Source organism: Pyxicephalus adspersus, chromosome 3 (assembly GCF_032062135.1).
Source record: "Pyxicephalus adspersus chromosome 3, UCB_Pads_2.0, whole genome shotgun sequence".
Lineage (NCBI taxonomy): Eukaryota > Metazoa > Chordata > Amphibia > Anura > Pyxicephalidae > Pyxicephalus > Pyxicephalus adspersus.
In genome coordinates, this window is record NC_092860.1 from 89,936,351 (window position 1) to 89,958,898 (window position 22,548).

At 37.7% G+C, this 22,548-nt stretch overlaps 1 protein-coding gene across 3 annotated transcripts in view; it reads left to right on the top strand.

Moving 5' to 3' along the window:
- Positions 1–22,548, top strand: part of BANK1 (B cell scaffold protein with ankyrin repeats 1) — a 154,898-nt gene that overhangs the window by 7,464 nt on the left and 124,886 nt on the right. For 2 of the 3 annotated variants that reach the window (XM_072405629.1, XM_072405630.1), the window contains exons 2-5: positions 7,456–7,854; positions 12,995–13,128; positions 13,930–14,065; positions 20,782–20,924. In XM_072405629.1, coding sequence (XP_072261730.1) covers positions 7,456–7,854; positions 12,995–13,128; positions 13,930–14,065; positions 20,782–20,924 — 812 coding nt within the window. The remainder of the gene's footprint in view (positions 1–7,455; positions 7,855–12,994; positions 13,129–13,929; positions 14,066–20,781; positions 20,925–22,548) is intronic. The other variant, XM_072405631.1, reaches the window with a different exon arrangement.

Below are 22,548 nucleotides of genomic sequence, written 5' to 3' on the forward strand. Positions count from 1 at the left end.
TCACTTTTGTATGTGGACCAGGCAGCTGATGGAGGAGCTTTTGTTCCAATAGGTCAATTGCTACATTAGGTTTCTGATGAATTGCAAAGTCTATTGCACACTGTTATCAGCAAGCAATATATCACAGTTGCAGTGATGCAGTAGGAAGCACACAAGAGCTGTGTCAAAATTGCCATATACTGAAATGGCCCCTGAGCTCACAGGAAAATATGAGGATGTCACAGATGATGTCACTTGAATTTCCCATGAAACCACAATGTGGAAATTTTGTCATTACAGTGTACAACAGAATGATATGTAGCAAGACCTCGGGTTCAGGAGAATAATTATTTAGCTACTGGGTTGGGCGCTGGATCTGTAGGCCAAGCACACACTATAGCCTGCTACATTTACCTGCAGATTCTAACAAATCAATTTGGCTCTATCAATTTGCCTCTATGGCTGGATGCAACTTCTGCAACACTATACTAAACTAGAATTTTTTAAAGCTAGGAAAGCAGTCCAAAACACATACACGCATAAATGAGCTGAACACTGGCTATTTTACCATTTTTTAAGAAAACTAGCTGATTAACCGGCATTGCCAGGTAACGTACATACATACACACATACATACAAATATAGTTCTGACATACAGCACAGCGCTGTACAAAGATGACTGGTGCGCTCAAATGAAACTCAGTAATATGTATAGCAAGTTTGGTTTAAATGTCTCCATGGATTTTTGAGTGATGGTGGAACATACATACATACATACAAATATATCTCTGACATATAGAACAGCGCTGTACAAAGATCAGCCGGTGCACTGACATGAGTCTCAGTCATATTCCTAGCAAGTTTGGTTGAAATGTCTCCATGCGTTTCCTGATGATGACATACATACATACAAACATCCAAATATAGCTCTGACATATAGCACAGCGCTGTACAAAGATCAGCAGTGCACTCACATGAGTCTGAGTCATATGTCTAGCAAGTTTGGTTTAAATGTCTTGATGCGTTTTGGAGTGATAGTGGAACATACATACATACAAACATCCAAATATAGCTCTGACATATAGCACAGCGCTGTACAAAGATCAGCAGGGCACTCACATGAGTCTCAGTCATATGTCTAGCAAGTTTGGAGATGCCTTTCCTAGTGATGGTGGAACATAGCAAGTTTGGTTGAAATGATGTTGGTGGCATCAGTCATTTGAGCAGGATAAAAAAACGTAACCCATTTATTTTATTTTATCCAAGCTTAAAAGTTCAGAGGGCACTCTGAAACTAATGACAGTTTTCACTGAAAGTAATTGGCTCATGCAACTACAAAAAAATCACGTATTTGTAACTATTACATGCACTATCTAATGTCTATGGGCACCATTGGTTCTCTACTTTATTAAAATAGGAATCAAGTTTTGACCTTGAAACATAATAAACGTTATTACTGGTTTTCAGATTGCATGTTATAGTGCTTGTCCACAGGAAAGAAGCATGATGATAGAGAACACACGCAGAAGGTGAACCCGATCAATCTTTCCATGGTAGTACACATGCAGATAGGTGAATTACCTTCCCCCAAACAAAAAAAAAATGGCCTTAGAATGTGTTAATGACATAACTATAGTATTAGAATGTGAGCTCCACTGAGGGAGCTAGTGACATGACTATGGACTTTGCAAAGCACTGCATAATATGTTGAGGCTCCAAAAATATAAAAAATATTCTCTTTCTTATTTTGTTTTAAATAAGATCTGACATTGGTGGGTTATTATGACAATTTGTTTGTCCTCCGGTCCTATTTCTTTTTCCATATGCACGATTGTAAAAATGTAACCTTAGCAAACCAAACTGAGAAAAGTAAAAACAATGAAATAATATTTTCCTGGCGAGAAAAAGCTATATCTATCAAAAAGAAGTGAGAGGCATTTTATAAATGTTACTTAGTGAGATCGCAGTGGGAAGCTTTTAAGTATGTCCTAACCTTTTCTTGTACCTTTACCAGAAAACACAGTTACTTGGAAAATCTCTAACACAATTTTTATTTGAATGTTTTTCACTTAGTAGAGGAGAGTCACATGTTTTTACCTGCATGTTCCCCTATATAACTGCATTGCTGCAAAAGACTACATGGTAAAAGGGCACAATCCCTCTCTCAAGTACTTCATATTCCTTTTGCCTGGGCAATAAAAGGAAAATGCACATTATAATAATCTAAAGCACCTAAAGATAGTTCATTTTGCTCTAATCTAACTGTTGCATGCTAAATAAAACCCAAACCGTAGTTTAAAGTAATAATCCTAAAATCCAATTGGTTACAAAAGGGAAAAGTCATATTTTTCTCTTGTTTTACTCATATGCTAAAGCTTATTCTTCAACATTTCAAAGACAAAAAAGGATAAATTTGGACATGCTCTTGCGTTGTCCAATTCACTCCTTGGCTCCACTCCCCTTCGCTTTCTTTACCTTTCACTAAATCGGAGTCATGTGATGCTCTGGCTTTCCTGGTGAATTAGGCCTTTACTCATTGATCTTCAGTTTTATGTTCAAGTTGACATAATCTTACCCATCACAAAGATGGGAAGTTGATTTTCAATAGAAAGCAAAAAATGAAAAAACAAAGTTTGCGTGTTACATAAACTTAACCTCCCTAGCGGTAATCCCGAGTGTGACTGGGGGTGGCTTTTACATGCAAAAAGCGGTAACTTTAAAAGCCCCCCTTACCTTTGCCCCGCGCTCCAGCGGCGATCCGATGGTCCTGCTGTGAACCCGATTACAATGTAATCTGCTTTTAAATGGTTTCTACAGTGCAAAAACACCACACAACATGAAATAAAAATAAAAGTACATTTTAAATTTTATATTTTATTTTGAGATTACATTGTTGTCTATTTATTTCATTATTTTTTTAAATTATTATTTATAATTATGTAATATATTATAATTTATGATTATTATATATTAAATAAATATAATTATCATACCCGGCAGTTAATCCTAAGAATTACAGGCCCACAATATAAACAAAAATTTCTATTGCAAAAAAAATAGGATCACTTTCAAAAAACTGAATTAGAACGCTAGGGGGTTAATAAACATATGATTCACTCATGAGCAATTTTTTGAATTGGGTCATTTGAAAGTTCAGGGAAAATCTGAGAACAAATCACTATTCATCTTCAAAATCTACAACCACTAGCCATTAGTGAACGTGAAACACGTCTTCCTCCTACATGCATGGTCTACATGTCACCCATTGCACTGGTCACCATAGCCCTATACCCTGAGTTATACAGAATTTTTCCAGGAAGGGTGCAGTGAGGAAGGCCAATCTGGGTGGAAAGTTTCTCATAGCACTTACGTTGGAATTGTGGAGCTCCAGCATGTATACCAGAAATTGGCCCTTGTAGCTTTGCAGACATGACACTGGTGAGTCCAGATTCAGGCAGATACTCCAACTGGACCGCATAGGGGCTCATGAAACCACTCAGTTGACCAGCTAATTAGCATGCAAATTTACAAATGCTTGCTCATTTACTAACAAAGCATGGGGGCCAAACAATGGGAAAAAAACAGTATATACCAGTACAGGAACTCCTGGACATTACGGAATCTGAAGATGTGAAGAACTTCTTACAGGTTATGCTTATTTTTCTCTTATCAGTTGATTTTAAAACATTACATGGAAGCATGGACATGCCTAATATACAAATGACTCAGTGAGCTGAATTTAATATTTAATTTGCATAGCTAGTAGAACTGAATTATTTTTAACATTAAAGCTAAATTACAAATCTGTATTTTAATGAAGTAATTAAAGTTATAACATTAATTATGAATGTGATGTTGCAAGTATTGAAATGTTTGACTGCGTTACATGGAATGCGGAGGAGCAATTACAATACAATTTAGTCTTCAACGTCACTGCTGCTTTTTTTTGCAATAATTTACAGATTTGTTTTCATCGAATGGAAATAGCAGTGATGGATGTTTCATAACTGTGTTGATTTACTGATGATATTATTGAATTTAAAAGGACTGCCAACCTAGCTAGATGTCTAAAGATATCTGACTATAAATGTTCTACTTACGCACTATATAACATTTTTACCTGGTATTCTGTATACAACAACATTTTGTGTTAGCATATCACTAATGCTTTGGGAATGTTATTTCACTTTAATTGTTGTCACTTTCAATTCACTATTTCCCTATGTAATTAAACAGCTATTACTTGCATTGTGATAATAAGGGAAATGGTAAAAATTTTATATATATTTTAAAAAAAACTTTGTATACAAATTTTATTGAGAATTAGGGGTTTATTTTTATAAAGCTATGATCATGTAGGTAAATTTTACTTGCATGCAATCATAAAGCGTTAAAAACCTTCCTGTTCTTAACTTGCTGCTCTGGTCCACCTTTGGACACTTGGTCTTTGCCAGATGGAAAGTCTTTCTTTGCTAGTCTTTCTAACACTGGAGCCTATAGAGAAAATCTGTGGTCTGCTGGTTCAAGAAGACAAATGTAGACCTGCTGTAGATAAAGTAGGCTGGTTTGGCTTAAGAAGGTCACTATTTTTTTTAAAGGTCAATAGTCGGGGATAATGGAGGAATTGGGATGGTAATGGCAAAAAGGATTAACAAAAATGTTTTGAAAATAAAGCTTTGCATTAAACAGTGTGTACATAAAAGTTCAATTCCAGCTGACTTATTTTAGCTGTCCATAAAACTAAAGCACCTAACCTGTTACGAAATGCTTTTCTCTTTTTCTTTTGTCAAGTTTATACACTCTACAATCTATGGGTATCCTAATTAAAAGTTGAGAACATCAAATTCAGTTTGAAGCAGGAAAAAAGTTTGGGATTTATTTCTTTCACACACGGACTGGCAGAAAGGCTACATTTGTTTTTCTTTTTAATAAAGAACAGTGGTTTGGATGATGTTTAGAGATCTCCTGACAACATTTTGCAGCTGGCAAATTGACGGACAATTTTTTTATGTTTGAATGCACCATTTCTCAGATGTATTTTTACGGCAGTACCACACAGAAGAAAATGAGAAATAGCAAATTCAACCTGAAGCCTTGTAGCTTCTACCTTTATTAAGAAAAAGTTAAAAGTAAAAAAAAAAAAAAAACTTTTTTTCTGCAATATTGTATAGAAGCTTTGTTTAATCCATGCATTTTAATTATGTGGGGAAAAAAGAAATGGTTTAACCTTATTTAAATTTGCAAAACATGTTTAACATTTTTCTAATGAATGAAGATATATTGGTTGTTTTCATATATCAACCAGATAAAATCAACCAATGGATTGTTCTATTAAAATAAAAGGAAATTCTAGTTAACATGTCAAACTACTAAAAAAAAAAATCAAATAAAAATACCTGTCTTCTTGAGTGAGAAGACAATTTCCAATCAGTGGGCCTGATTAATTAAAACTCCCTAAGGCTGGAGAGGATATACTTTCATCAGTGAACCTGGGTAATCCAGCAAACCTGGAATGGATTTCATAAAAAATAATTTGCTATTTGTTAGCAAATGCTTTCAATCCTGGACCAGATCCATTCCAGGTTTGCTGAATCACCAGCTTCACTGATGAAAGTGTATCTTTTACAGCCTTGGAGAGCTTTAATAAATTGGGCCCAATGAAAGTGGAGTTTAACCTCCCTAGCGGTAACCCCAAGTCACATTTGGGGTAGGTAAAGCAGCGGTAATAATGATAAATAAAGCTTTACCTTATCTGCCGGCGTCCCCCTCTGTTCTGCTTCAGCCTTTGCATGGCTCTTCTCTTCCTGTCTTCCCCCTGCAACAGCGTCTCTGTACTGATGAGTCACCAGTGACGTTCGTGCATGACCTCTGCCATGGCATCCAAAAGGGGTCTCTCAAGTCGAGCTGCATATGAACAACTTGCAGACAGCAACTTGGAATCGCAAGTGGAGTCAAGTGACAGTGATTACCCTGGAAACCTGTCATTGGACAAAGAAAGCGACAGCGTTTCGGACACTGAGGTTAGTGAAATCCGCATCTGGTGCTCTATTGATATCAGTCAGCCTCAGCCAGTGCCCTCAAGATTCCCATTCACTGGGAAGCCTGGTCTGAAAGTAGAGGTGGAGCACAACTCCCTAGCGTACCCGGAGCTATTTCTGAATGACAAAGCCATACAGAAAATTGTTGAGGAAACCAACAGGTACGCCGAGCAACTGTTAGCTGCCACATCCAGCAGGTTTTCCAGGACCAGAAAATGGGAACCTGTCACTGAAAAGGACATTTGGCTGTTTCTGGGCCTAATGATTCTGTAGGGAGTGGTGGGGAAGCACCTGCAGAAGTGGTATTGGTCCACTAATAGGCTGATCGCTACCCCTTTTTTTGGAACAGTCATGTCTGAGTATCGTTTTTGCCTAATAATAAAGTTTCCACATTTTTCAAATAATGAAACATTTGATGGGACCACACATCCTGCGCCCAAGCTGAAAAAAATCTGGGAGTTGTATCAGATATTGTTGGAGAACTTCAGAGACAGCTATGTCCTCCAAAAAGAAGTAAGCATAGACGAAAGTCTAATGGCCTACAAGGGGAGGCTCAGCTGGATTTTTATGTGTTTCACCTTTCATTAATTTATTGCTGAATTAAGGGCTGGGACAAAGTTTTCTGATAACCAAAGTAAGGATGCCAAAGTTTAATATTATTTTTTTCCATGAAGCATTCCCCAAGTGCCATTTGAAAGCCAACGGATGTGCTGCATGAAATCAGAGGTCAGACTTTGCTTTTTCTGAGGTCCTTGAAAAAGTTGTCACTTATGGATTCTCACAAAATTCACTCAGTGACTATGGTACCTGCCTTTGTAGAAAGTGAGCAGTCTGAGGACCTCATGTAGTAATATCTGCCTGTACGGTTATAGTAGCCTTGTTTTTACAGTAATAAAATTCCACTCTGTAGTCTTTCAGATGATGATATGTTAACATGCGTACAATATAAACATGTATTACAAAAACCACAAAAGAATACAGGTAGTCCCCGAGTTAGGGACATCCGAAATGTAGACGACTCCTAGGTACGAACGGGCTTCCCTGCTTGAATGGCTTGCAGAAGAAGTCTTTTGCTGTTCTGCAACCTTTTGTAACTCTTTAATGACCAAGTCAAACTCTGCAGTTGTTTCTTTTTGCATATCAAAGCATAGCTTGCTCCAGAAGTTAATAAATGTCTAGGCTCCATAAAGTTTTTTGTTTTGTTATTTGCTTTGTTTGTGATTAACTCACAGTGATGATTTTTATACAGTAACTGACACCACGCTGCCTAATAATATGTTAAGACAAACTTCTGACCTAATTGCATTTATTAGAATAATGTACCTGTTCCGACTTACATACAAATTTAACTTAAGAACAAACCTACAGTCCCTATCTTGTATGTAACCCGGGGTCTCCCTGTATATCCATAATTTCCATTTACAATTTTATTTTACAGAGGCAACTAATAAGCTTTTAGTGATTTTCGAGAAGAACGGAGAAGAATGGGCTATGTATCTAAAGGACATATTAAAAACAAATACAAACAGAGAAGGAATATTTCTTTGTAATTTGGATTGTGAATCAGAGGAAACACTGGAACATCTCATTCAGTCCAATTATCAGTGTAAACTATTAATACTGACAAGTTATCTCCTAGAAATCTTCTGTAGAAACCAATGTACCTCTTACCTTCATCTTCTACAACCATCACACAGATTGGTTCTTCTGCTTTGTGGTGTGGAATCCCCGGAAGGGTTTTATGAAATATTTCCATTGGAAAGAGACTGTCATGTGATCCTCAGCGATGAAGACCCCAAAGAATACATTTCTGTTGTATCCAAGGTCATAAATAAAGGTAATTTGAACATGAGTGTAGCCAATAACATACAACAAGCTTGGTAAGTGTATGTTCAGCCAAACCTTTTTTTTTTAATAGTTTTGGGTAAAGTAAGGAGTGCTTACAACCATGACAACCAGGCAGCTAAGTATTTCAGCTTTAAAGGAGGTATCTCTAAAAAGTAACAGTACAAACCTAGTGGCCATTAATAACATTTAATCATTTCTGTACATGCCTATAGAGCATTCAAAATGCAAGATGAAAAAAAAAAAATTAGTTTCACGTTTATAAATTACACATTGTATTGATGTGTGGTTACCCAAAAATCAATAGAAATGTTATCAACAAACATTTACTTTCCCTATTAGATACTACTAATAATAGATGTATAATTATAAGGATTTCCTATTAATATTCCTAATATGCAGGGTTGGATTTTCTTACTGCAGTTTGTAGGCCTTTGGTGTTCAAAGAGACCTCCTACCTTATATGTTGTAGTTGTTACTAGCATTCAATCGAAATTGTTAGAACACATTGGCCTTGGACACTGTTAATGACTTGTCATATGACGATGGTAAAGACATTAGATTGTAAGTGACTTTGGCTATGTGTTTACTGCTCCTGGGCACCTACTTTCCATAGATGGGCATTCAGGAGCACATTCAGATAAAAACGCTGGCTTTTGCAAATGCTTGTGCAGACATTTACAGGCTTTTTTTTTTCATTTCTAAAGCCTTTTTTTTAACATAAAAAAACAAAAACACAGTGTGTAATAATAAAACCAGACTCTTTAATAGACTTGTGACATAAACCAAGTCCAAAAAAAAATAGGTATAGCCTGGTATACTCTGACCTGTATTAGGACAATCTTCACAAGCATATGCTAGCATCACCTCTTTACAAAGAACATTGTCCATACTATATTAGTCTTACCTAGTTTATTATATTTTGTCAATGCACAAATACGTGCAGATGACATGACTGTACTTCTATTGAAGTGTGGCCAATAACTACACTATGCTGGTACACTATGCTGGTCATAGACACATGCTTACTATGCCTACTGATATATCTAGGTCTGATAATGGGGTGAAAATATATGTGCTATAAGAAATACACGTGACTTATTTAATAAAAACAGTTAAATAATATGCAAGTTACATTAACATTGTTAACTGTGTAATATTTATTATACAATTATCGTGCAGAAAATCTAAATCTACCTTGCTTTACAAAATATAGGAAGCATTAGATTAGCAACAGCAAACAAGCAGACGTTTTTGATAAATGCCCCCATAGGCATTGCATTAGGCTAATAACTAAACTCATATTAACTTTTATAAAAAGAGAGGTAAATGATCGCATAATTCACTTTTCTGTCAGTAGAGGTTACTTTTAAGAAAAATAAAACACAAGGTTGATTAGCCTTTATCAATGTAACCAAAAGTCATTGAAATACAATATAGATAGCTGAATCATCACTCTGAAAGGCTTGTTGTTCACTTCGGGAAAATCCTGTGTACCTGAAGGAAGGAAAATCACAGACTTCATTTTATTCAGCCTCCAGCTGATTACTTTTGCTGAGCATCATTAGGTATTGGAAATTATTCCTAAAGTGTAGATATGGATCAGTGTAGCAATCTCTGCAGGCTTTTTGCTTATAGCTGCTTACACCCAGCAGACACTATACACCCACACGATATATAAAGATCTGCTTCAATAAATGGAAGGGAATTTTGTGACAAATCAACGGATTAAATTACAGCGTGTAACTTGCAAGATTCAGTTATATGTTAGTAGCAATATTCAATCCTTTCCAAATAAAATTGCTGCTGAAGTTTTTCTGTTCTGTTTAATCTATCACTTTTTGTTCTCTACATCTACAAAATCATTTTGTGATTATGGTGTCACACAACATTAGCCAACACATATTCATGGATTTTTAGTTTTAAGAATGCTTTTGAAAGCCTAATAATTCGGTCTTTTTAGGAAAACTTTTTTTTTTTTCTTTATAATGCCAAACCAACACATCAACTGAACTTTTATGCTTTGCAATGTACCACAACTGACTAAATGACCACATTTTTTTGAGCTGACATCCAATCATTTGAAAACATTGCTTCAATGCAACAAGTGACACAATCATCTTGATTTATTAGGGCTTCCCAGGACTAAAGAAGACTATCGTGGAAGAATCTAAGTGATTCAGAAAACTTGGAATTGATTTCCTAAAAATAATTTTCTATTAGTTTGCAAAGGTTTACAATCCTGGACCAAATCCATATGGATCACCCAGGTTCTCTCATGATTGTCTATCTTCTCCAGTCTTGGAGAGCTTTAATAAATCAAGCCCTTGTTACTGCACATATATGTTAATGCAATGCACCAGCAGGGCAAAGTGTTTCAGGGAGTCAATAACTGTGCATCCCTACACAATTATCTATATCATTTTTATGCTGGTAATAGAGGTATACTGTGTTGATTTTTTTTAACTTTTGTAGACACTTTATTTAAAGCAGCCAGTCTAATATTTGTATGTATTGCGGCTTTAAAAGCAAGTGTTAGGAAATGCTTATCTGTCAGGCGACTCCCTGCTGTGCACCCTTGCAGTATAAAACCCTGTTTGTTCTGTCCAGCAATGTCATGTACAGTAGCCAGGAGAACTAAGATAGCATCAGCCTCTGCTTCCCTTTATTTGTGCAACCTGATGTATTCTGGCATCCACAGCATCCATTGTTAGGCTGCACACAGCTGATTCAGTCTTGCGCTGCTAGGACATTAAAGCCTCTCTGCTCCCAGTCACCAGTGCCTGTTGTAGCGTTTAGCTGGGCTAATCTGTGCTAAATTGTGGTTTTGTCAGATTTATTGTTGTTGACCTTGCTTGCTTCTGATCTTGTGAGTTTTTGCTGCCTGGACCGACCTTTGCTTGTGTTTTTCCCTTGTGTACTTCGTTTGGTGGACGGATATTTGGTGTATGACCTCTGCTCTGTATTCTGGACTTGGCTCTGTTGGAATCTGGGACCGGCTTTTGGGGGGCCCTTGCTTGCTGCCAGCCCATTCCCAGTCACCATCCCTTGCACAGTAAGTCCTGGGAGTCCCGAGTGCTGGGAGACGCAACCAGTCTCCCGAAGCTGAGCGGGGGCTTGCTATAGGTGAAGACTGCGGTGTTAGATTGGGGGACTTGTGTCTGGTGAGGACTGGTGCTGACCAGGGCCTTACAGCAAGATAGAAATTTTTACCTGGAATCCTTCATTGCAGTGTTACAGTGTGAATCTAAGTTGCAGGAAAACAGACAACAATTATTGTAGCCAATAAGGCCTCCTCCTCTGCCTCCACATGATTGCTGCATTGTTGTCTCTACCAGCTCAGTAGAAATGCAGTGCCAACAAAATGCCACAACATCCACTACAGCTTTATTTATATGATGGTCATTGTTTCCCAGGTAAAGCACCAGACCAAAGCTCCATATAGACTATGATCTTTGTCACGTGAGAATTGTTGGAGGTTGTCTTGTGAGAAAATCTAGAGTCAGTACAACTGTCTCACAAAGATATATATACATGCACGGACAGATTCTATCCTGCACAGTAGTGTTGCTGTTCAAGCTTATGTGGCTCAGTTCAGCTAAAGCACTGACACTGTTTGACTTAAGTTCAGATTAACTTGTGTGACTATTGCAACTTAGTGTGCTTCCTTTTGCATATTTATAGTATGTACATTTTTAAACAGGACATGTTATATCTGATTTGGGGGGCATGTTGTAAAAAGCAATTTCTGCCATTGTTCTGAATCCCAAGAAAAAATACATAACATTTGTACAGCTGTACATCTAGGTGATATGTGAAAAATTACAGAGATTGAAGGAAGGAAGAAGGGCTTTTTGGCATATCAACAAAGTATTAAACTAGGTTTACATTTGTCGCCAATTAGACATTAGACAAAGTAGTTCCACTATACCATGTAGGAACTGCTGATTATAAAAGGTCCAATCTGGAACCGCAATCTTTAGTTCCTGATGGGCTGAGACATACTGTATAAAATCATTGGACGGTCTAATAAAGATGATTTAAAGTCATGAAGTAGTTATTGAGTTCCTGGTGCAAGTTGGAGATGGGGTGCAGGGATGATATAGAGAGTCAGAGTTGTGTCACAGGGAGCAGCAGCATGGAGTGCTTTATTAGGTTTTCCAATGGTTTCATACTATTTGATGCCATCACCCCTAAAGAAGCCTTGTATGGCAAAATGCGCCAGGAATTAAAGACTGCGATTCCATATTCTTAAGCAGCAGTTTATATTTGGTGCAGTAGAACTACTTAGTCTAGTGCCTAATTCTAAAAATCTATGTTGTTTAAAACTTTGTTAATGCAACAGTAAAACTTTATCCACATGCCAAAAAGCTCTTCATTATTCCTTCAATATCTGTTATTTTTTACTATATAAATTTGATGCTGGCATCACTATTAACCATAGCAATTTTTAAAATTTTCAGAAATTTAAAAAACTCTGCATGTGGTCATATTTTTGTCACTGCTCCCCCTCCAAATACACTAATTCCATTAGCAATAACCTTTGTACAGTTGTAAACAGATTTTATTCTACATATGTTCTAAACCCCAAGAACAAACTGGGTGACCAGTTGATTGTTCTCATTTTAGCAGTAAGAATATTTTTAGGTGACATGGGTTAAAATTAAGAAAAATTCTTTAAAATTTCTAAATCTCCCTCAAAAATTGCATTACACTTTGTGTTCCTATTTTCACAGTAACAAAATGTGAAGAGTTGTGCACAGGAAGTTTTGTTTAGGTAGCATGTTGTAAAAAGTTATTTCTGTCACTGTCACCAAATAGAAATTGTATTACACTTTGGGTGTGTTCATTTTACCAGCAAAACTTTTGTTTGATTGTACATAGAGAGTTTGGTCTAGGTGATATGTTAAAAAAATAATTGTCAACATATTGATCCACCAGGAACTAATACACTGTAATAACTGTAAAAAAAAGTTATACATATCACAAAATATTGCCCTTTTAACCATCCTAGCAAAATAATCGCATTTTGAGCATATGGGTGGCTCTTGTCTACTCTTCACATAGTTACGTTACTTTGCAGTGTTGCTAATCTTACCCTAAACATCACAATGTCTAAAATGTATTTTTAGATTGTGAAGATAAGACTGAAATGTCCCCAACAAGTGCCACGGAAGAACCTATTTGGAACAATCCTGAAGAGGAAGATATAAAGTGTATAGAAGGATCACCTATCATAATACTACCAAAACGAATATCATGTGAGGTAAGATTTAATAAAAAAATATTTGGCACTTATTTTGTAAAAATGTGTTTTTGTGTGATGCCTATTTATACGATTCAGTACTCCTGAATGCATTTTTCCCTCTTTCTTTTTTTTTTCTTTTCCCCTTTCTGTCATTGCCACTGTACATCAGGGATACAAGCTTGGCGTTCCTTGTCTTTTTAGCATTGCCCATTATATGTCTGATTCTCTTGCACTGATATTATTTTGGAGTTGATTTCCTTCATATGAATATGGGTGTTGTTATGTATTTTATTTGATGATGCTCTAAGCACTTACCTGCTCGGTTCCCTGAGAGTTTTGTATTTCTTGATGTATCCATAGTCTGTACATTCTTATAAAAATGTATCTAATAAAGTTTCATTCTGTAAAAAACACATTACCACCTGATCTTGCCAGAAATGCAGTTAGTGTCATTTCCTGAATAAACAACACAAAAATTCTTATCTTTGTTAAGTAAATTTTTATCCACCATGTATCTGAGATAAAAAAAGCAAGACATGATGGAAATCTTGCTTTTTTGACAACTATGATTGCCACTATTCAGACAATAGAGAAAAAAGCGTAAATGTTAAGGATCAAGAAGAGCTTTATTTGTTGTTAGAATCCTTGTTGATCAGGCTAGGTACATTTAAACTACCAGAAAAGTGTGTTCTAATTTTATCTTGTAATTTTTTTTTACAATACATGAAAGGTGTAATTTACATTCAGTACATGAAAAAAAGGCAACTGGCAATGTGGTTTATGTGTATTACAATTATTTGTTTTTGTATTTACTTTTAGAATCCAGGTGAACTATTTATTATCTTACAAGATGAAATGCCCAACAATTCAATTGTTGAATTCTGTACAGAAAATCAGATTATTAGGAGACAACCAATGCAGTGGAATAAAAAGATACAGTGTTTAAAGGCACCAGGTAAGGCATAAGCTTTCATTTATTATTTAAGTGAAGGTTTGTCTGGAATATACTTTATTTCTATGCTGATTTCTTTCACAGCAAAACAGTGATGTTACATTAACTTCCAGGTGCTTTCCCACACATTAGGGTTGATTTACTGAAGGAGATTATTCTCTTGTAGAGTAACAATTCACATTGCTAAGATCACACTCCTCTTTAGTAAATCAACCCCACTGTGTTAAGGAAAAGGTGTTTAAAGATGTAGTTCTGGGACTTGGCCGATATCAGTACAGTAGTCCCCTGTTTATTGAGGGGGGTAGGGTTCCAAAACCACTCGCGATAAATGAAAATCCACAAGATATGGATTCCACCCCCAAATGCTTTTTGTTTGATATTGTATGTGTTACTTGTAAATACAGTACTGTACAGTAATAAAGTCAGTACTTACCCGTTAAGATCAGCAAAAACCCAGCAGCATTGCCACACATCATCAAGGTCACTCGATCCTTCTGAGCTTTCAATCCAGGGTTTCGGGCTTCCTTCTTCATTTTAAAAGTGCTGAATGGCATCCTATTATATCCCAGAAACCACTTCTCTCTGATGGCCTTGAATGCTTCAGGGTACTTCTTGGCTGCTTCTACATCTGCTGATGCTGCTTATCCATGCAGCGAGATAGTCTTGAGCTGGATTCTCTTTTGAAATCTATCAAACCAGCTCTTGCTGGCTTTAACCTCCCTAACAGTTCATTTCTTTGCGGTTTTATATGTCTAAAAGCGGTACATTGTTTTTCATTTTTTTTTTACAGTATATTATATTAGTATGAGTATAATAAAGATTGAAACACAAAATCATGTAAAAATAATAAATTCAATAAATTAATAAATATGTATTTTTATTTGTTTTTTTTGTGTGTAAAATAAATGTTCATGAAATACAATGTACTGCTTTTTTACATATAATTCCCTTGTATTGCATTCAATACAGTTATTTTGTTTTGAATGCAATACAAATGGATTTTGAATTTCCCGCCTCGCCATACCGGCAACGTACACACGCACCGACATCACTGGGAACTCCCCCGGTGACTCATTGTGGGCAGAGGACGTCGGAGGAAAAAGGAAGAAGACAGGGATCACGGCGATGGACAACACAGGATGCCGGCGGATCAGGAAAGGCTGTAATTATTATTACTTCCCATAGGTTTACCTACCCCGAGTCATACTCGGGGGTTTCTGCTAGGGAGGTTAAATGCAATGGGCTTTTCTGGTGCTGTTGATGATCCTGGTTGGGGGTCCTCCTCATCGTCTATTTGGACACATGTTTCTCTGGCAAATTGTTCATAAAGTGGCCTGGCCTTCTCCTTGATGATGCTGGTGTCCAATGTAATGTTCTATCTGGAATCATTAATCCTAGGAGCCAATGCTGATTCCATCCTCACAATATACCTGTTGCGTGCAGTCACTGTCCTTTTTCCATTTTGAATGTAACTGACTGCTATGGTACCCCTGAAGTTTGCTTCATCCTTCTTGATTAGGTATATGGTAGACCCGTTCAGTTAAGTAATGGTGGGTGATGGCAGCATAACTTTTTTCTTCTCAAAGCATGTCTAGCAACTTAACCTCTTCATGGATCATCAGATACTTCCTCTGGCGCTTGGGTTCTTTGCCAGAAGCCTTAGTAGGTGCAGAGCATTTGGGCAACATATTAAAAGGCTCAAAACTAAAGCACTCAGTACACTACAGCGAAATGTGTAGAACTGGGATGCTGGAGAATTCTGCTTCCCTTTCGCCAACTGCATGTGATTGGCTGCTGGCCACTCATGCAATCGTATTCCGATTAGCCAGACTTGTTCCTCCATTGATTCTCAGCATCCCCACACACACTCTTTCCAAAACACCACCATGGGTTTGATATACCGGGATCGCGATGTATGAACCACGATATAGAGGGGGACTACTGTACTAGCAAATCTCTATTTTTTTAACAAATATTGCCACTTGATATAATAAAAGTTTTCTTTTTTTTTTTGATTATTTAATTTTATTAAATTTTGTCTATATATACAACTAAATTACAAAACTATACTATACAAAATTATACACATTACACATTATACACATACAATTATACATATAAAATACAAATTATTTGGAAAAATAAAACACAATACACGTATAATACAAGGTCTTCTAAGAGGAAAAATATAACATTTCCTTTTTGTGAAGAAAGGACCTCTAATGGCCTTATATATCTGTGCGTGAATAACAACCTACTAACAATCGTGATTAAAAAAAAATATGTGTGTACATCAGGGGTCCACAATCCCTAGTCCATCTGACAGCTGGGCCACAAGACCACAGAGACCAGCGGTGGTCCACGGTTCTAGCCGGTGCATCCCCCAGGGTGATCAGAAGAAGGACCTCGCTTGGGGGGACGCACCTGCCAGAGCCGCGGACCATGTCTCCCTTATGCTTTGCAGGCTCAGGGCGGTGGGCGGGTTCTGTCTCTGGACACCTGCGTTGGTAGAGTGGGTGGCTTCTGGCATCATGACGTCACTCATTTGAGTGACATATGGCTCCCCACGCATGCACGGTCCGCAGTTTGTAGATTTAGTGGTAAACGAGCTCCGAAAGGTTTGGGACCTCTGGTGTACATTATTTAAACATGTTTGATTTGTAATTGTAGCATTACATAAAAAAGGATCAAAACCACAAAGTGAAAAAACAATAAAAAAGTAAACATTTGCAAAAAAAAGTAAACAAACTTGCCTAAAAAATCAGTACAGTTTTTCTTTACTTATAATAATTTTCAAGTATCAGTATAATTTAAATTAATGTGCTATGGCAGATATTGGTAAAGCTTGAAATGGCTTACCCACTGCTGAAATCTGCTTACATACGCTGTATTTTGCAGTGCAGCAAAAGGTTTTTCATCTCTAGCAAAACAATATGTGAATAATTCAGAAAACATGTCAACTAATCCGAGTTCATTGCTCACAGTTCATCATTTTTAGATCTTTTTCACCAGATTTATACTTTTGGGTAGATTAATTTTGCTTATGTTGCAGTTTGGATAGTTTGTTGCAGAGTGGTATATTGACAATATAAATAGGTACTTTGTTTAGTAGCTAACTTCATTGTTATGAAAAATAAATACAAATAATTTTAGCAATAATCATTATTATGGCAATACTAAAAATATTTTCACATGTCTAATGGAGCAGAAAACTTTGTCATAATTTATATATACCGTATTTTCCGGCGTACAAGACGACTTTTTAACCCCGAAAAATCTATGACAAAGTCAGGGGTCGTCTTGTACGCCGGGTACCAGTACTTACCTGCAGTGTCCGGTGTCCCCGTGAGTCCCCTCTCTGGTCTGGGTGAGCCTGGATTGGCTCTTCACTGGAACACGCCTATTCATTAAAGGAACGTGCCCATTCATTACTAAGAACTAGTAGTGTACAGTTCTTTCTGCCTCTCAGTTCTCTCACAATAGTGAGATCTGACAGGCAGAAGGAACAGTACAATACTTGGCATATAACACAACCCCCAAATGATTGGTTAGAGTGGGGGGTCGTCTTATACGCCCAGTCGCCTTATACACCGGAAAATACGGTATATTTAAAAATGACAAGGTTATTGATTTTATGCAATTCAGTTTGAGCAGAATGTATGATCAATGAGATGAAAACACAGAATGGGCTTGCAAAACACCTGTTTATAAATAGATGCTATAATAGGTGCTAATATTATTATTATAATATTATAAGTATACATAGTATTTTAAAATACTGATACAAAAAATAAAGTAACCCACATTTTCTAATACAGGTGTCTATTAAACTTTTCCTATTGTTATTATTAAACAGGATTTATATATCGCCAACATATTACACACCGCTGTACATTAAATTAAGGGGTTGCAAAGAACAGACTGATACAGTGACACAGGAGAAGGAGAGGACCCTGCCTCGAAGAGCTTCAAATCTAGGAGGTGGGGGGAGTAACACAATAGGAGGAGAGATATGTAGTGGTGGAAGTGGTGAGGGTTTTAGAAGACAGAAGAAGACGGGTAGGCAAGTTCGAAAAAAATAGGTTTTAAGTTATCTTTTAAATGAGCAGAAAGTAGAAGCAAGCCGAAATGCCATTCCAGAGAGTCAGGGCAGCTCTAGAAAAGCCTTGGAGCTGTGCGTGAGATGAGGTTATGAATGAGGAAGTCATTACTAGGTCATTGGAGGAAGGAAGAGAGTGGCTGAGGGAGTATTTTTCTACCAGGTCAGAAAGGCAAGTTGAAAAAGAACTGTGTAGGGATTTGAAGGCAAAGCACAGGAGCTTAAATTTGATTCTAAGGTGAAATGGAAAACCAACAAACAGAACTGGAAAGACATGCAGCAGAAGAGGAGGGGTGGGAGGGATGGATAGGTCTGGCTGCAGCATTCATATTAGATTGTAGAGGAGAGAGTGGGGCTAGCGGAATACCAGAGAGGAGGGTGTTACACTAGTCCGGACGAGAAATAGGAGCATGTACAAGAAGTTTGGTGGTCTCTGGGGACAGGTAGGGGTGGATCACGATGAGATGGGCGACAGGCAGCATGAAACTGTATTCAGGAGACAAGTCAGGGGTGGACAGATAGATTTGAGTGTCATCAGCATACAGATGGTACTGTAAACCAAAGGAGGATATGAGACTACTGATAGAGGAGGTGTACAGAGAAAAAAGAACCAGTCCAAGGACTGACCCTTAGGGGACACCAACAGGGAGAAGAGTAGGAGAGAAGGACTAACCATTAAATAGGGTGGTCAGACAGGTAGGAAGAAAACCAAGAGAGCACTGCCAGTGATACCTATGGAGCGCATGATTTGGATTAGAAAGAGGTGATCAACAGTGCCAAAAACTGAGGAAAGATCTAGGAGAAGGAGGAGGGACAAGTTGCCTTGTTACTTAGCTCTGATGAGGTCATTGGCCACTTTAGTAAGGGCTGTTTTGGTAAAATGGGCAGCTCGAAAGCCAGACTGGAGAGGGTCAAGGAGAGAGTTGATGCTCAGGTAATCGGTGAGTCTTTTGTAGACAAGGCGCTCAAGAAGTTTGGAAACATATGGGAAAACGGAGATAGGATGGTAGCGAGTAGGTAAGGAGGGGTCTTGCAAGGTTTTCTTCAGTCTAGGGAGAATAATGGCATGTTTGAAAGCGGAGAGGTAGATACCAGTAGAAAGGGAGAGGTTGAATAGTTGGGTTAGTGCGGGGGTCAGGGTGGAGGAATGGGCTCAGAGTAGATCTGAGGGAAATGGGTCAAGTGGACAGGTAGTAGATGGAGATGATGAGAGAAAATTGAAGACTTTATCCAGAGTAACAGGGCTGAGAGAGGTTAGCGATGATTTACAGGTTGAAAGGGGTGGATATCGTTGAAGTGCATGGTGAGAGAGACATTATGTCTGATTTTTTTTAAATTTTATCTCTGAAGTAGATAGCTAAGTCTTTGGGCAAAGAAGGTAGTTGTTGGGGGTTGGAAGTTTGGGAGGAAATGAGAGCGGAGAAATAATTTTGTTTGGCAATAGTGAGTTCAGTGTTAAAGTATTGTAGTTTGGCTTTGTAATCCATGAAGTCAACACAGAGGCCATATTTCCCCAATTTGCGCTCAGCTGCATGAACAGTCTTTTGTAGATGTCTGGTGTGATTTTTGTGCCAGGGTCAGGGGTTAGCAGTACAGGGGTAGCAGAAGGTGGTAGGGGCAACTTTATCCAGAGCCAAAGAAGGAGTGTGGTTGAACTGAGTGGCAGATTTATCTGAGATTGGGGGTTAGAGATGTAAGGCAGTTTGAGAATAGGTTGTGGTCAAGGTTATGGATATCTCTCTGCCATTGACCAGGAATGGGATGTGGCAAAGACGGGCAAGAATTACATTGATTGAAGGTGATTGGGTTGTGATCAGAAAGGGGAAATGGCAAGTTGGCCAAGGTGGGTGAGGTTGCAGAGTTTGGAAAATACCAGGTCTAATGTGTGTCCGGCGATATGTGTGGGCCATTTATGTTCTGTGTGAGTCCAAAGGAGGAGGTTATGGAGAGCAGTTTGGCTGAGGAAGGATGGTTGGGCTTATCCACTGCAACACTAAAGTCACTAAGGACCAGAGTGGAAAGGTCATAGGAAAGAATGTTTGGGAGCCAAGAAGCAAAGTTATCCAAAAATTGTGAAACTGGTACAATGGGAACAAGGAGGGCATATCTTGGTGAAAGGGGAGGGAAAAGAGCAGCTGTGGGGGTACCAGGTTTGGGTGAGATGTCACCAGCAAGTAGCAGTAGAGAAAAAAAGGTACTGGAGCACAGACAGAGAAAGCAGGATACTGAAGGGGCAAGGAAATAGGGAGTTAACAGACTGGGGGGGATAGAGCCAGGAAAGAGAGTACAGAGTGAATGATACACTGTAACAGATAATTGTCAACTACAGGAGTAGATTAAACAATGTGGCAAACTGAAGTCCATGTAAGTGGCAGCTGTGGTAAGGGTTGTAGTGAAGCTTTTCAGCTAGATGAATTCCAGATGTGGGAAATGATGAATCAGTCCGAGATGGATTGTGCAAAAGGCAGTTCAGACTAGTAGCAGCAGAGATCGTGTTGAAGTCCATGTGGGTAGTTAATGCTGATTCAGCGTAAAATGTGTATTTGTACATGTATCTTAATATTTATGCCTTTTTTTTGTATTTTCCCTGTTTCTTAATTTTTTGTTATTTGTTTTTAAGACCTACCTCCTGGCCCTGTAATTGTAAATGTTTACAGTGAGGAAAACATCACCGCAACAACAACGATTGAGTATTACTCTGCAATTCAAGAACTTAAGCTTCTACTTTCGAAAGTGGTCGATCCAATAACATTTATTTGTCAGGTACATAAAAATATAACAGAGCTTACCCATTGCAAATTAATTGTAAAATGCCAAAGTTGATATTATACCTTAAGAACAAAACAAACAGTACTAAATATGTAAGTACATATGATTAGATTATAAAGATATTTTTTATTCCCTTTTTTAATTTTGCTTTTTTTGTTTTTCATCTTGGATGGAGTAGGAATAAGGACAGAATTTATCTGGGGGAAAAGTCAAAGCCTTGTTTATAGCTTGGGGGTTAAATGTAGGGACTCTGCAAGGCTACAATGATGGTTTCTTTCCTTTCAAAGGACTAATTTTGGCACCAGTGGTATGCCCTCTCCTGTCTGATATCACTTCCTCAATTGACAAGTACTATGTTCTAAATTCAATAATACCATCACAGACACAGGAGGCTGATACTTTACCACAGGTTTTGTGGTCTGTTGTGCAGTTTTCCAGTACAAAATTGGTGAGTGGTCCCTTGCACTATTTTTATCTACTTACAAGAACATGAAGTACAGGGAACCTCTGATATAGTTACTATATCCACAGCTCACCATTTGTTAGTGTGGTGGGTGGTCTGTAGAATGTCACTTATATTGGTGGCCAGTGGGAAGAATAACATTAACAGATGGCCAAAAAGGAGTCATAAATTTCTCATTGGAGAGGCACAAATTGCTCATTACTCAAGGAACCCCTAAAAACCTTTGGTGGAACCCTATGGTTGCACAGAACTCTGGCTGAAAAACTACATAGTTGTGCTGACTTGTTATTGTGTCCTTAGCCTGTATAGCTTCTCTACCTATAGCGTGTACTGTAAGTTATTATTACATCTCTTCCCAGGAAACTTCCCTTTTTTACAATGACAAATATAGATATGGCTATTTTGTGCAAACATATTTGTGTGTGTGGTTTACATAACAGCAAGGGAACAAGTTTAAGATCTACTGTAAAACATTCTTAGTCTTACTGTAAACAGGACATCAATAAGCAATAAAAATGAAATGACACTTCTCCTTTTCTACACAACTGCTTAAAAGGTACAACAGCTTCTCATTCAGAGGAATTATTACTTCCACTTGCAGCAAAACAATTCATCAGGTATGATTTACTTAAAAACTAACATGTTTACAGAGGATGGTCCCAGGCTTCAGCAGCTAATAAGGAATGTCCGGTGCACTCCAGAACAGTCACAATATATACTTCTTCCAAAAAAGAGGAATCCAGGACATTTACAGCTTCTCATCTCCCTTATTACGGTTTCAAACTACTGCTATTGTTATGGTTGTTAGCGATCATGTGGATAGCATACTTTCTTTTTTATCAACAATTTTATTTCAAAAATGTGTTAAAACAAAGACCCTGATGGAAATATTATTTCAAACCAACCTGTAGTAAACATCTGAGGCAGCTTTAAAATGGAACTATTCTCATTGGGCCTGATTTATTAAAGCTCTCCAAGGTTGGAGAGGATATACTTACACCAAGAAAGCTGGGTGATCCAGCAAACCTATCATGGTTCTGGTACTGGATTGAAAACATTTGCTAACAAATAGCAAATGATTTTTAAGAATCCATTACAGGTTTGTTGGATCACCCAGGTTCACTGTAAAAAGTGTATCCACCAATCTTGGAGAGC